The sequence below is a fragment of the Amborella trichopoda genome, chromosome 11 (assembly GCF_054954075.1).
Source record: "Amborella trichopoda isolate Santa Cruz 75 chromosome 11, AtrichopodaSantaCruz75HAP2 v2.0, whole genome shotgun sequence".
NCBI classification, from domain to species: Eukaryota; Viridiplantae; Streptophyta; class Magnoliopsida; order Amborellales; family Amborellaceae; genus Amborella; species Amborella trichopoda.
This window is the reverse complement of record NC_142346.1, coordinates 28,078,153-28,093,383: the sequence shown is the minus strand read 5'-3', so window position 1 is coordinate 28,093,383 and position 15,231 is coordinate 28,078,153. Positions and strand designations below refer to the sequence as shown.

Genomic DNA, 15,231 nt, shown 5'->3' with positions numbered 1-15,231 from the left:
TGGTGATTTGTAAGATGGTAATGAAGAAAATTTTGATTTTTCAAAACAACCCACATGGTACGAAGAAAACCCCCACATCAACACTATCAATAGGATGTTTCACTCTTACTAATCTTCTTAAAGTAACTTCATCTTGCTGATAAATCTCGTATTGTTTTCTATCTTGAGGCTGTTGGAAACTTAATAAAGTTGGCTGTAAATTATGAGGTGGTTGTCCAATCCGTGACCTTCTTTGATATACAATTACATCGTAGCTAATTTATTTATTTTGCACTTCTTCATTGGTATCATAGAAGGACCAAAAATCTTCTCCTAGGTCATACAATGCCTCTTCATTTATGCTTCCATCAATCTAGCAGCCACCTTCTTGATTGGCGTCAACATCTGCCCTTTTTATTTCAGCATCTCTAATATGTGCTTCATCGTTTCTCTTCTTACTTTGTTGTTTCTCAACAAATTTTTTGAATTTTACACCGATCTTAGGATGATGATTAGCTGTGCCACCTTGAATTTTACTGTTGGCAATATGGCCTTTCAAGGCCTTAATGGCAAGAACCTCTTGCTTAGTGGGAGTGAGTGAGAGAGATAGAATCTGGGTGCTTAGCGAACTGGGGCCTAGATTCTCATACCCCGAGTACACGAGGCATTGAGAGCTTACGCTTTGATAAAACAATTTCTCAAGGACGTGTGAGGGTCACCTCCTAGTCAGGATCTTATATGAGAATGCCTCATGATTGTTGTGATTAGCCAGGGCTTGGAGAATCCAAACAAGTACAATAGAACCCAAGTGTGTAGTGAGAATTGGCCCTATATGGGATGGTCAAGACTTATAGGACATAAGTCCGTAACCTGACACGAGATCATTCCATAGCATGTGCCCTTTCATTCGCAAGGAAAGCCACTCTTCTAATGCATTATCCGACATTGAAAGAGTCAGTGCACATGTGCTATGAGAGGACCCCTGTATTTGAGTAGCAATAAGTCCAATAGGGGTACACCTGTAATCCATTGAGAACTCAATAACGCGAAGCTCTGCCTCAATGACTTTGATGTGTTTAACTATGTGTCCCTGCCATAGACTGTGGAGTATAAGTCCATTGGGTCAGTTTGAGACACGACAGAACATCATTCGAGACTAGCCCAATGGAGATCCTTAGAATCAAAGCCTTGAGATGTCACATTTCTTTGGTCTAATTTTGTTTTGATGAGAAATAATGAATAAATGTTCAAATATGTTTTAAATATTTATTAGGATTTTTTGAGAATTGTTTGAATTTTTGAAGGCACTTGGTCACTTATTTTTATTTTAAGCATTATATTATATTGTTATTCATAGTCATGACTTAAAGTTGGGATTTAGTTTTTATTCATGATTTTGAAATAAAAACAATGTTTTTAAAATTATTATCCACATGGGACATATGGCCTGTGAACATATCATGTGGATGTAACCCATTGGTGTGATCCATGTCAAGGGTATAAGGTGTATGTGAGTGGTCGAGCTAACTCTATTGGTGGTGCCATAAGCCCCTTGTACCTTTCATGTGATTGATACTTTTTACCAAAATGCCCTTGCCCTTGACCATTCTCTACATTAATTGATTTATTAAAATTCAATGGCCTTTATGCAACCCCTTTTGGATATGCTTGAAATTAATCTATGGGGCTAATGACTAAAGGGTAATGTGACATTGATTCAGGTTTACGGGGTGATAAGGTACTTAAATCTCATCCCTTCATCCTAGTGGTTGGATGGGGATGAGTGGCTAGGATAATTAGTCTCTCATGTGCCATTGATAAAGTGCATCAAGGGTCATGATCCATCCTATACTTAAACACTTTTATAAATACAACCATAAGTCCAATTAAACCCTAACTTTAAGAAACACCTTTCATTAACTAAAAAGAAAGACGAGAGATCTACCCCCTTGGCCTCCACGCACCACCCATGTTCATCATTATTCTTAGTTTCCTTGATCATCATAAGATCTTTAATGGTGCTCCCCTCTTTGATAAAGTCAAGTCCATCATGTGCAATCACTAAAGTATCATTTATTTGAGTTTTTCTACTTCATAGGTTCTCTTCCCCATGATCAAAGCTTGTTGTAAATCCACATTTAGAAAAGCTCTAACTTTCTTTTGTCATTAGTTTCATATGATCTTCATGCTAGATTCATATAATATAATCCCTCACTTTGATAGTGTGTTATATGCCTTGATTGCCATGAATCAAGTCTAGCATCTTTTAGATCCTTTTCACCCAAAATTTTTTGAGCATGTCATATTATTGATTGTCATTTTTCAGAGCAGTATCATCCATTTTAAAAGATCATTTATTGATTTAGAGTTCACCTTTTAACATTTGGGAAAAGTATTGGTAGATGGATGGACCTCCATGTGTAGAATGCTCATATTTGCCTCATCTTGAACCCGATCTCTTTCATTCTTTTTGCAAACCGATTTCCATCATATTGATCACATTAATTGGACCTAATGAAGTGCTTCTAAAAGAGTATTAATCTTCCCACTTGGATAGATCAACCACTCTTGCACTCATTTTTGGCACAAAATTAAGTCCTCAAAAGGTCCGGTTGTGACCCAGGTACAAGGGTTCGAATCCATTGGCTTCCCCACTTAAAATTGGACTCACTGTTTCAAGTCTAAAAAGGTTCTGAAATTTTTGTTTCAAGTGTTTATGTTATGTTATTTGGTTATATAAGAGCCTAAGCTCATTTGTTGTCAAAATGTCATGCTTTATGACAGTTTTGATTTGTGGGCAAAGATATGTATTGTGCCCCATAAGGGGACTATTATAGAGTCATTTGCAAGTGGCACTGAAGTCTTAATGTGTTCTCACATTGTTTTAACTGGCTGTAATTAAATAGTTGCTTGTTTAAGCAAGACCGGATATTGAAATTTCGAGTTGTATTGTCTTTTCGATTTTGCTCAGAGAACACCCTAGACTCTATACCACATCATTTACTTCCTTTAAAACCTGCATCATTTGAAAACATTTCCTTTGGGGGATAACATAAAATGTCTTTCATCATAAACAACATGCCTAGAAATTAATATCCTTTTCAATCTAGGACTATAACATCTATATCCTTTATACTCATCAGCACAATCAACAAATATGCACAATTCAGCCTTAGGGAAGAGCGTATTTCTTTGGCTACTATCTATATGCACATATGTATAGCATCCACATATAATAATCTGGATGTTTGCCAAAAAGTACTCTATAGGAGCGGATCCCATAGCACTTGATGGAAGCCTATTAATGAGGCATACAGTTGTGTGGAATGCCTCGATCCATAAGTACTTGGGCATACTACTAGAAACATAAGAGATGATGCTACCTTATTAATATGCCGATTCTTTCTCTTAGCAACTCCATTTTGGGCTGGAGTGTGTGGATAAGAGATCTGTTGTTCTATCCCATGATCATTTAAAAAGTTTTTTAAAGCATAGGACAAGTACTCTCCCCCCCTATCATTAAGAGAAAATAAATTGGTTTTCGGTAATGTTTTTTAACAAATGACTTGAACTACATGAGAACCCTGAACACTCAAATTTGTTTTTGAAAAAAAAAACCCCATGTATAACATAAGCTATTCATGAATGAGTGTAACATAATGATAAGCATGAGAAGAAAAACAAACCGGTGCACGAACCCACACATCAAAATGAATTAACTTAAACCGCGAAAGAGAAATGGGACGTTCCGAACTGTTGCCCAACTGACACCCATAACAGATAAATCGACTGGGTTCTTTGACATTTTAGGGTCTACAAAGTTAATTGAATGCCCCTTTACTGCAATGACCCAGACAATGATGACATAAATCGACATCTTTATTAACATTTAGACTGGAGACCAGCAGCATCAGATGCTTCTTCGCAAGGCAATCTATCAAATATAACTATCCACAACGAGTTCCCCTAGCGAATGTAATTCCCCATTATCGTTCCTTCGAGAAAACAAAATCGAGAGCAAATAGAAATTAAATCCCATTATCACACATTAGTTGGGAAACAGAAATTAGATTATATCTATGATTTGGTACAAGGAAAATATTACTCGAGTGAATAGGACCAAAAGAAGACTCAATTGCGACAGTACCTAAATGCGATGTCAGGGGAAACCCATCACCCCAATTATAATAAAACCATTACCAGTCAAATGATCAACAGAAGAAAACATATGAGAATCTCCAGATACATGGATGGCAGCCCCACTATCCACAATCCATACTCCATTAGTAGGGAAAGTAATTGCAAAAGATTCCACAAAATTATTTAAGGTTGCAGCTGTACTCTCAGTGCTTGCCAAGGCAATAATTTGATTTCCTCCTTCATTTATTTCGTTGTATTCTTGTATATGTCAAAACTGTTACGGACTGAATGTCCTCCTCTTCCACATATTTGATAGATGACTCTATTTCTATTTCCATTAGGAGGAAAGAGATCTTGACTGGCACTTCCAACCACACCCATTTGTGCCATCTCGACCCCCAAGACCTCTGTTATTTCACCGAAAATTATTGGAGTTCCTTGCAACATTGCTTATGTTGGTAACAAGAACATCATGGTTCTCCTTACTGGGAGACGGGTTTTGTGCCTCTGTCCGAAAGAACAATTCCTCATGCTGTAGTAACATCTAAGGTTGACAAAGGAAGGAAGATAATCCCTAGTCATCAAGGAAGTGACAAAAATTCTATAGTCTTCACCCAACCCTCGTAATTTGTATTGCAACTTGTGTTTATCTTCAACAGGCTGTTAAGTAATTGTGAGTCGATCACATATTCCCTTTATCTTGTTATAAAATTCAGATGCTGACGTCTTCCTACAATCTTAAGTTCAAATTTTAATCCCATTGAGGGTTGTCCAAGGATTATATGTTATAGGTAGGTTCACTACTTGAGCCACAATTTCTTCAAATAAGATTGAATTAATCCAGCCGACAAGATTTTAATCTATAGCAAGCCATTCTTCATTGGCTGGACTGACTACTGTAGTGGTCTCTTTCTTTCCATCTGACTCTGTGCTTTCTTGAACAATGTATTCTGGTGGTGGCCTACTGGATGCATCCAAATGGCCATTAGAGACGTTGACCTCTGATGAAGGGAACAACAATTCCTTCCCAGACAATAAAATTATCAGATTTAAGTTTGTCGAAGACATATTGAGGAAATGGGAATTAAAACTTGATGATTGTGCCATGATGAGGAAAATGGGCTCGAAATATAATCGCAACAGATCTGGAAAAAAGAGAATTTGAGGAGGTCTAGAGAAAATAAGAAAATCTAGAGATAAACTAAAAAGAATATAAAAGGAGGTTGGTGTGGACAGCAAGAAAGAGAAAAGCAGTGAAGGTTTTGAATTAGATTTCAAGAACCAAAAAGGAGAATAGCAGGATCAGTATTATAAATTTCAAACAAGATCTAGAATTTTATATTGAATGAAGAGAGAATCAGGAGTTTTGTGGTTGAAATATGAGGTTTTGAAGGAAAGAACAGTAGAATGAATAGTAATTCAAACAGTTATATGAATAGTGAGGCGAACAATAGCATAAACGGTTGAGGAAATATGAAATAGAAAGATTAGAGTTTAGGAAGGATGAGAATGATGAAAGAGGGTAAAGATGAAATAATTATTAGGGTTTAGGAGAAGAAGAGATAATGAATCTATAAAAAGAAAGAAATATAGATTACCTTGATTAGAGTTGATCATACTGAGAGCATATTCAAAGCTGCTCTAATACCATGTTAACTTATGTTGACAGGATCTTGCACCTGGAACACAAACAAGAGGAAGACAAAAGGTAGAAGACAAAAGGCACGTTGGTCTTTGGTGTGAACAACACTGGGTTGTTCTGTCATGCCCATGATAATGAATCATCATCATCATCATTATCAGAGGCTTTTCCCTACTATTTGTGGCAGCTATACGAATCTTGGTCTGCCATTCTGCTCTATAAAGGGCCATACCCTCAGCGAAGCCATATGTCCCTACATCTTTTCTCAGTACTTCTATCCATGTCCTCTTGGGCCCACCCCTTGCCTTTTTTTAGTATTTCACTTGAACCAACTCGCACCTCCTAACAGGTGTTGTACTGGGTCTGGGCTGCACATAACCAGCCCACCTAAGTCTGTTTTTTCTCATCTTATCGCCTAATGGAGCCACTCCTAAGCTCTCCCAAATGTATTAATTTCGAATTCTATCTCTTCTTGTCTTACCACTCATCCATCTTAACATCATCATCTCAGCTACACTCATCTTATTGATATGTTTCTTGACTGCCCAACATTTCGCCCCATTAAGTAAAGTTGGTTTCACAGCTGTCCTATAAAAACTCCTTTTAGCTTCATTGGTATGCTGAGGATAATGAATCCTTGTGTTAAATGAATAGTGTTATATCAGGGCAACAACTTTACAAAAATTTCCTTATACAAATACTTATTTTCAAACACATGCAAATTTAAGGAATATACATGAAACAAGTCTTCGAGCATTTTCCTCCCTCCCTCCCTCCCTCTCTCTGCAGATTTGTACAAACCCCTTTAATATTATATGTATAATAATGAGATCAAGATGTCTTACTTGACACTTCCCCTGAAATTTGAAAAGATTATCACTCTTGAGCTCTTTGGATCGTTTGATTCTGCATTCACAAAAATCACATTGAACACAATAGAACCATTAATAGAGCAAGAAGAACAAAACATAAAATGTGTTGTTTCAATAAATAAAACACCATAAACATTATGAAAATAAGTCTAATGACCAAATAATATGGATCATTAGTTAAAGAACAATTGATATAAAACAGCGTGTCAAAATCAAAAGAACAATTGATATAAAACAGTGTGTCAAAATCAATTAATGCATGGATCCAAAAGAAACACAAGTAGAAGAGGAAATAATGACACTGTAATGACTAGAGAAGTAACTAATTAATTTAACAGATTCCCGAGAAACATCTTTTGCAGACAAGTAAACATAAAATCGGCAGTGTCCCCCCACTTCGACCCCTTTCTTTGTAGTTCACAATGATCCCTTATTTGTATGCTAAAATTGTTTCAGAATCACAGATGATATAAATTCCAAATAGCAAATAATCGACAAGTAGAAAGATGAATGATCATAGCACTAAGTTACAAAAATCATATAAAGTACCCTTATGTGCCCCTAAATGGGGAACAAGAAAAATCAGGGAAAATGTATAAATAAGAAATAACTGCTTTCACATAGCTATAGCTCTCAGCCCCATGTGAACAGGCCATTTATCAACAAACAAGTCCATTAAGCCTGCTTAGGAGTTTACATGCAAATAGCTTGGTCTTCGTTACTCATGAATTTCAGCTTATTAAGAAAACATCCCAAGATTCTCACCCACCTGTTAAAAAGGAAGAAAAAAAAATCTTTTTTCACATATTTCCAAATAACTCTTTTTATTTAATGGAATTATTGGACAACCCAAACAGCCCTTAGTGAAAGATTCAGTAATTCATCCCTGAATTGACCACAATATTCTTTTTAAAGTTAGTACCATTATCTTATCTTAGAAAAGATATACAAGCAGGAAGCTAAGTCACATACTGAAATGATCAACAAGCACTTCTTTCATTTTTAGTATCTTGGGATTTGAAGAACCATGAGACACGGACTGCTGCATTAATTGTTTTGCCAGCCATATCGCTTCATTCCTATTCATGAATCTCGAAAAGGACCTGAGAGAAAGATTGCCACCTCATACAACTTAATAATGAAGTAACTGCTTATGCTACTACAATGAAAAAGAATTTATGCATACGAACCCTGAGCACAATCCAACACTAACTTTAATCAAAGACACGGCCATGAAGGTACAAGCCATGTCATTCCCTTAAATATTCACATCAGACCATAGCAAGACAAAAAAAGAAATGTGTAGAACATCGATGAAACTCCATTAGAATGAAGGTAGTTACCAAATAAATTGAGAACATGCTCATGTATACCTTATCCAATAAATCATATGATTTAAGACAAAATCTATGAGACAAAAAGGAAAATATGAAGTGAATCCTATTTAAATTATACCTAATAGCTTTCCCATAAATCCAGAAATACCATCCTACAATATTCTCCTTGCTCAAGCAATTCTTCCTCAACTTCGAAAAAGATCCAAGAACAATAAAAGAGAACAAAACAAGGAACGAACCCACAGGTTTTGGTAGGGATTAGTACGCCCATTATGCGGGCTTGACTACACAAAGAACAAATAGGAGATGGGTTCACCTCAAATGGAGAGCAAGAGAGTGAAAAACCTGTTGTGGACACAAGATAGAAAAATCTTGAGAGAGAGAGAGAGAGAGAATATGAAGAAAAGAGCAAAGGACAATAATGGTATTGTGGGTGTTTTGTGATAGTTGTTGGGATCAGGAGTGAGACCGGCAGAAAGATCGGGAATGGAGCTGAGGATTGTGAAAGACTAGACCTATGGTTGAAAGTAATGCATGCGCTCGGAATTGAGATCCCCAGATGTTAGGAATTGAGACCCAACCTTTTGGAGATCTTGATCCTGACCTTTTAGGATCTTGATCCCAACTTCATAAGGATCTTGTGTTGGTCTTTAAGGGCCATGAAAGCATGTATATAAGAACTAAAGTGGATTATATACTTCATTGGTATCAGTTGACTGACCTAGGGTTAGGCAGTCATTAGCTCTGGTCATGCCCAAAACCCTTACCTTTAAGCATATGGCACTACCGAAAACGGTTTCTAAAGGGTCATCCAATGTTGAGGTCAGAAAGATGCCCAGGGATTGTTTGTAGGCCAGGAGAATTATGTGGTCTCATGTGTGCAGATGTAGGCCTGTGAGAGCGAAGGTTAAGTCATCAACAAAATTTCGCACAACATGTACACATGACAACCGCATTACCGGGAAGCAACCCTGAAAAGGAATACATGTATAGGTGCATAGAGAAAGTCCTCCTTGCACTATACTGATATATTCGTCTTACTTGCTCTTAAGGGGGGCAACCTGTAATCCATATTCTGAGAATATGTTCCACTATTTATTAGCCAACTTTGACGAGGCAATCATGAGCTCCTACATGAGACTGTAGGTCATGTGTCTCGTTGGATTAGTTTGAGAAGATAGTTGAGGATCACGGTTATTGGGTTAAGTGGAGTACCATAACAATCACTTTTTGTAACCCATTGGAGTGCCCTGATAATCACTTTTGTGGCAGTTGTGTTGGGATTATGGCCTTTAAAGGCCTTATGAGAGCATGTAAAACTATGATTGTAGTGATGTGATAGCTCTAGTGGGAGCGTGGTCTGGATGGACTGTGTCGCATTGTCCTGAGTGGATTGTGAGGGATCGTTGATGTCATGACCCACCTGAGTCTTGACAGTCTATGTGATGCAGAGGGAAAGGTGGAAAATTGAATCCCCCCTTTTCCTGAACCTTAAGCAAGTAAAATCAGCAATAATAGAGAAAGAACATGGCAAGCCAAGAGAAGAACTTTCTTGACTCACCCAAAAAAAGGACTTTCTTCTTTCATAAAAGAAAATTTATTCCAATAACATATGCCTTCCAAAATATGACATCCAACATTTTATAAACCTATGAAACCTTAATTTAACTTGAGATCCAAGCAAACATTTAAGACTCTAAAATACTCCTAAAACAATACTATAGTTCTAAAAATACCCATGTGAACAGTAACTGTGAAGAGCCATGAATAGTATTTGTGAATAGTAAATAAAAATAGAAACCCTAGAATCCCTAAAAAAACTAAAAAACCATAGAAATAAACCCTAAGACTAAAACTACAATATACATCCTTGAAACTAAATAAAAGTAAAATTTTTTTGCTCTCAAGCACTCTCCCATGATTGGAGAAAACTCGTCCTCGAGTTTTGAAGTGTTTAAGTGTTTAAGATGAACTCAACATTAAAACCACATTCTTCAACCTTCTTTTTCTTGATCGGCTTAAATATTATTCGAGGTTAAAAGAATTCCACAAGAAATAGATCTTCATATGCATATTGAGAAATCAATGCAAATTTATCAAATATGGATATCCTTGAACTCCCATTAAAATTGTGTGGGAAACTTCAAACTTAATTTTATGTTCTCTATAGGCTTTCTCCATATCTATTTCATTACTCTTTGAAACTAGGGCCACAATTTGCAGATTTTGAGTTGACCACACTTCCACTACGCTTCTTTGATTCCAATGCCCTAAATCTTGTAAATGCTCCACCTCATTGATATTCTTAAGATTTTCATCTTTTTCTTTGTTAATGATCAGTTCACCCACGAAATCTTGATCATCATAGATTGGATCTCGTACCAAATCTTGTTCGTCATCTAAGTATGTATCAAAAATTGGTGGCAGATCTCAATCTACAACTTGCTGATTTTCAATACGACTTACAAAAAAATCAACATCATTCTCCTTCAAATCATGTAGATAAACTAAATCCTATGATTTATTATGAAAAGTGAACCATGTGATCGAGCAAGTTAATATTGATTAAAAATTTTCTACCATTTTCTTTAGTATTGCTGCCCGAATCACTCACAATTGTCCAATACAATGTGTGATACAAATAAAACACCAAAGACTCTCACTTGCTTGCCATTAAAACAAAAAGCCATTCACGATACAGATCTGGATAACAAAGATGCAATGGAATCAAAGAGCATAAAACAAGAGAATAACTTCATACCTTGCCTTAAGTCACCCCCAAGTACTTAGCACACCCCACACCGGGTCTCTTCCACCAATGGCACATGGGACCTAGGTCCAAGGACTTGTCTCACAAATTTGGGAAGCCTAGGCAGAAACCCAACAGAGAGCATAACATGGGATATGCTTGACCAAGGCTCAACAGAAGAGCATAAAGCCAAGACCTGGAGCTAGGCTAGGCTTGGGCGTGCTACCCTTTAGGGTTTATTTTCTATCCTAAACCCTAAAGCTTTGAAAGAGAAGAAGAGAGAGATTTAAAGAGTAGCATTCCACTCCTTGAGGCTTAGAGAGAGAGAGATGTCAAGTCTAGAGAATGAGCCCCACCCATAGCTGTTTATATAAAATAAATGCTAGGGTTTCTAGGGTTAGGGTTTTGCCACCTTTGTGAGACTTAATCTTGACCTTTGATCTTGGAGACATGTGAGGCGAAAAGATCTCATCCATTCATCCTTTAGATAAGCCATCATAATTAAAGGAATGAGGTGGAATCATTATCCTCAGTTTTCATAACTCCATTCCCATCAAATTAAGAAAGTAATAAATCAATTACAATTAATTTCTTACACCATCCAATTTTAGAATTAATCAATATTAATTTCTTACACCTTCTGATTTTGAAATCAATTAAAATCTCTACAAAAAAAGTTTCCTAAAATATCAAGTCAACATATGGCATAATTGCCATCTTTCAATTTAGGAAAGTTTAAAGGAGGTCGGGCACACCACCCATTGGGTGCCCATGTAGGCCCCACACCCCATTTTATGGTGGGCCCAATGTACCCTAATGGGCCCTAAACACTTTAAACATAAGTTTCGATAATAAAATAGTTTTATAAAATCTCTAAATATTTTATTTTTCTTTCGATTAAAATAAATCCAAAAATTTGATTTCTCCTTAGTTAAAAATCATTTCTGAATAAAATTAAATACTTAGAGAGGTTTAAAAATTCATTCTAATTATCAGAAAAATAATTAGAATATATTTAAATATATCTAATAAGATTTGATGGGAATTGGATCTATAGAGTTAGGATTATGACAAATATACTGAGGGCTCCATCTTCTCTAAAGACCGTATCTCACTGCACCTTCTCAAACTATCCCAACGATTCCTATGACCCATAGCCACTCACAAGGGTTCATGATTGAACTATCAAAGTTAGCCAATAGAGTGAAGAAGATACGATTCTAGACTACGAATTACAGGTCCAACCCTGAAGACAAGTCCAAGCCCAATTTCAGCGATGTGCTCCACGGGTCCTTCCAACACAATTCAGTGTTCCAGGGAGTCATCTCTTCTCTACATGTACATGTAACACACTATTATCTAAGAGGGCCACTTCTTGAATGGTTATCTAGTGTAAATGCCCTGCGACAGTAATGATGATAATTTAGGCTCTTGTCCTCTCAGGTCATTTATCACACAAGGGGGTCAAATCCATGGCCCTTGACCAACTGTCCTAAGCACATTTCCGACATCAACAAGGGATAACCCCACATCGAAAACTCTTACCGGTTGTGTTCACACAGTGCTCAGGACTACGGGTTTTTAAACATTACACTGAGCCATAGCCAGTCAAAGCTTAGGTGTGTCCAGGTATCAAAAATGCCTCAATCCAAAAGTGGACCACACTCCCACTGGAGCCAATATATCATTATATAAATTCAGTACATGCTCTCATAAGGCCTTTAAACGGCCACATAAACCCCAATATATTCTCCCGAACATGAGGCTCCTAACATGAAGGGTGTGCATAGAATGGGTGGTTGAATGCAACTTGATCTTTCTGCTTCAATTCTGAGTCAGACTCTGATTTGTGCCATTCTCCTTTAAAACCCTCACGATTTGGATCTATCGCCATAGATTCCTCTTCGTCTAGGGCACGTTGTTGCTGGCTCTGCTTCCGCAGCAGTAGCCACGTAACCCTCTCCGTCAAGTTGTTGATTTCCTTGTGCAATTGGATCAAATTAGCATTCCTACGACTAAGAAGTCCACAACCAGCCATCGCAATCTTTAACCATCCTCAAACCACGCTCTGATACCACTTGATTCAACAAGAAAAGGTAAGAAATTGAATCCACCCTTTACCTGAACCTTAAACAAGTAAAATCAGCTATAATAACGAAAGAACATAGTTGTAAATCAAGCCAAAAAAAGAAAAACTTTCTTTCATAAAATAAAATTTATACCAAGAACACATGCCTCCCAAAATATGACATCCAACCTTTTATAAGTTTATGAAGCCATAATTTAACTTGAGATCCATTTTAAACATTTAAGACTCTAACATACCCCTAAAAAAATACTATAATTTCAAAAATACCCATGTGAACAGTAACTATGAATAGTAATTGTGAAAGTACCATGAATAGTAAATAAAAAATTAAAACCCTAGAATCCCTAAAAAACTAAAAACACCTAGAAATAAACCCTAAAACTAAAACTACAATGTAGATCCTTGAAAATGAATAAAAGTGAAAAAATAAGAAGAATATTTCCCTCCATCACTATGGCTAAGGTTAATGGATAAAAATCTATAGCGTTGGCCATTTGTGCACAATCGCTAGGGGTTTCGATGTGGGGTCATCCCTTGATGAGGTCGGAATTGTGCCCAAGGTGGTTGGCAAGGGGGTTGGGTGTGATTCCTATGTGCGGTGGTTGGTTAGAAACGACAAAGACCAAATCGTCACGACATGTACACTTAAGGTTGTTAATTGATGAAAGAGAACTTGAAGAAACATAGAAAAAATCAGCAATAAGTACCTTGACACAAGCAATTTTGGAGAAACCTTAAGGCTTACTCCTACCTAGGGCTCAAGCCTCAGGCTTCTTTTACAAGACAGTCTTTATTTTCTTAAAGAGGAATATATGAATGACTCTCCAGCCCATCTATGCCCTTATTTATATTGAAAAATTATTGTTTTGGACAACATTTTGTCCATACAATTAACTTTTGACCAAAAGTTCCTAACTTAAGTATAACTTGAAACTAAACTCCTTAACTTTAATTAAAATATCTAAAAAGTTCCTAGAATTCTTAGAAACTAAAAAAACCCTAGAATTAAACACTAAAACTAAAATCAAAATATACATCCTTTAAAATTAAATAGAAATTAAAAATAAGTATAATTTTCCCTCCATCATTCTTCCCATGTTGGAGAAAACTCGTCCTCAAGTTTTGAAGTGTTCTAAGAAACCACCTTCTTTAATCTTCTTTGTCTTTGTCCGCTCAAATATTATTTGAGGTAAAAAAAATCCCCAGAAATGGGTTCTGATATGCATGTTGCTGAATCCATGCAAATTTATCAAATTCAATTATTCGTGAACTCTCATTGGAAATCATGTAAGATAGTCCAAACTCTATTTTTTGTCCCTTGGAGGTTTTCTCAACATCTATTTGATCGCTTTTTGAAATCAGGGCCATACTTTGCGATTGTGACGACCACATTTCCACTGTGCTACTCTGATTCCAATGCCCTAAATTTGTTGAACGCTCCACCTCTTCAATATTGATGAGATCTTCAAAAGGCATGATTTTGATCAGTCATCTTGCTGCCTTCTGCCCATATTCTTCCCTTGTTGCCAAAGTATCTTCACCATCATCTTGATCCTTATCATAGATCGAATCTCCAAAGAAATCTTGTTTTTTATTTGAGAATATGTCGAAAATTGGTGGTGAATTCCAATCAATAACTTGTTGACTTACCATGCAATCTCTATCAAAATAAAAAATATCATCCTTCAAATCGAAAACCCTAGACTAGTGTTCCTCATATCTAGGTCTTCTGTCACTATCTTCATCACCCAGCTCCACACGCAGAGTGCGAAAGTGAAAAGGCTTGCACTTGAGATCCTCTTGCGCTGAAAGATCACTGTCTTGCCCATTATTGAGACTCGCGAACTGCTGCGCTAGCTACTGTACTCGCCTTTCAAGTTCTTCAATTATGTCATCTATAGGATCACAGAGTAGATCTACAAAAATCCCCCTTCTAGGGCCCCTTCTCATTGCTATGTATTTGCGAAATCACAAACCTTAGGCAAATAATCAACAAAAAACTGTTGAAATCAACAAGATCTAAGTTGTTTTGGCACAAACCCTAGAACCTATAATTGCTGCAGTAACTTCTGTATAGATCGCGATCTCTAATACCATTTGACGTAGGAGAACTTGAAGAAACATAGAAAATCAACAACAAGCACCTTGACACAAGCAATATTAGAGAAACCCTAAGGTTTTCTCCCACCTAAGGCTAAAGCCTTATGCTTCTTTTACAAGACAGTCTTTCTTTTCTTAAAGAGCACTCTCCAACCCATTCATGCCCTTATTTATATTAAAACATGATTGTTTTGGACAGTGTTTATCCATACAACTAACTTTTGACAAAAAGTCCCAACTTAGATAAAATTGAAACTAAATTCCCTAAGTTTAATTAAAATATCTAAAAAGTTCCTAGAATTCCTAGAAACTAAAAAACACTA

General features: G+C 36.6%; 1 protein-coding gene across 23 annotated transcripts in view; it reads right to left on the bottom strand.

The window, feature by feature from the left end:
- The window catches only part of LOC18448181 (DEAD-box ATP-dependent RNA helicase FANCM), a 69,519-nt gene that overhangs the window by 17,125 nt on the left and 37,163 nt on the right, over positions 1-15,231 (bottom strand). For 17 of the 23 annotated variants that reach the window (XR_016044775.1, XR_016044777.1, XR_016044778.1 and 14 more), the window contains 2 exons: positions 7,606-7,736; positions 6,607-6,667 (listed from right to left, as the gene is read on the bottom strand). Coding sequence is in view for 15 of the 23 variants with exons in the window: in XM_088852249.1 (XP_088708375.1) it covers positions 6,607-6,667; positions 7,606-7,736 (192 nt within the window). In the remaining 8 variants the exon portion in view is untranslated. Of the gene's footprint in view, positions 1-6,606; positions 6,668-7,330; positions 7,350-7,605; positions 7,737-15,231 lie in introns of those variants that run through there. The other 6 variants (XM_088852257.1, XM_088852256.1, XM_088852259.1 and 3 more) reach the window with 2 other exon arrangements.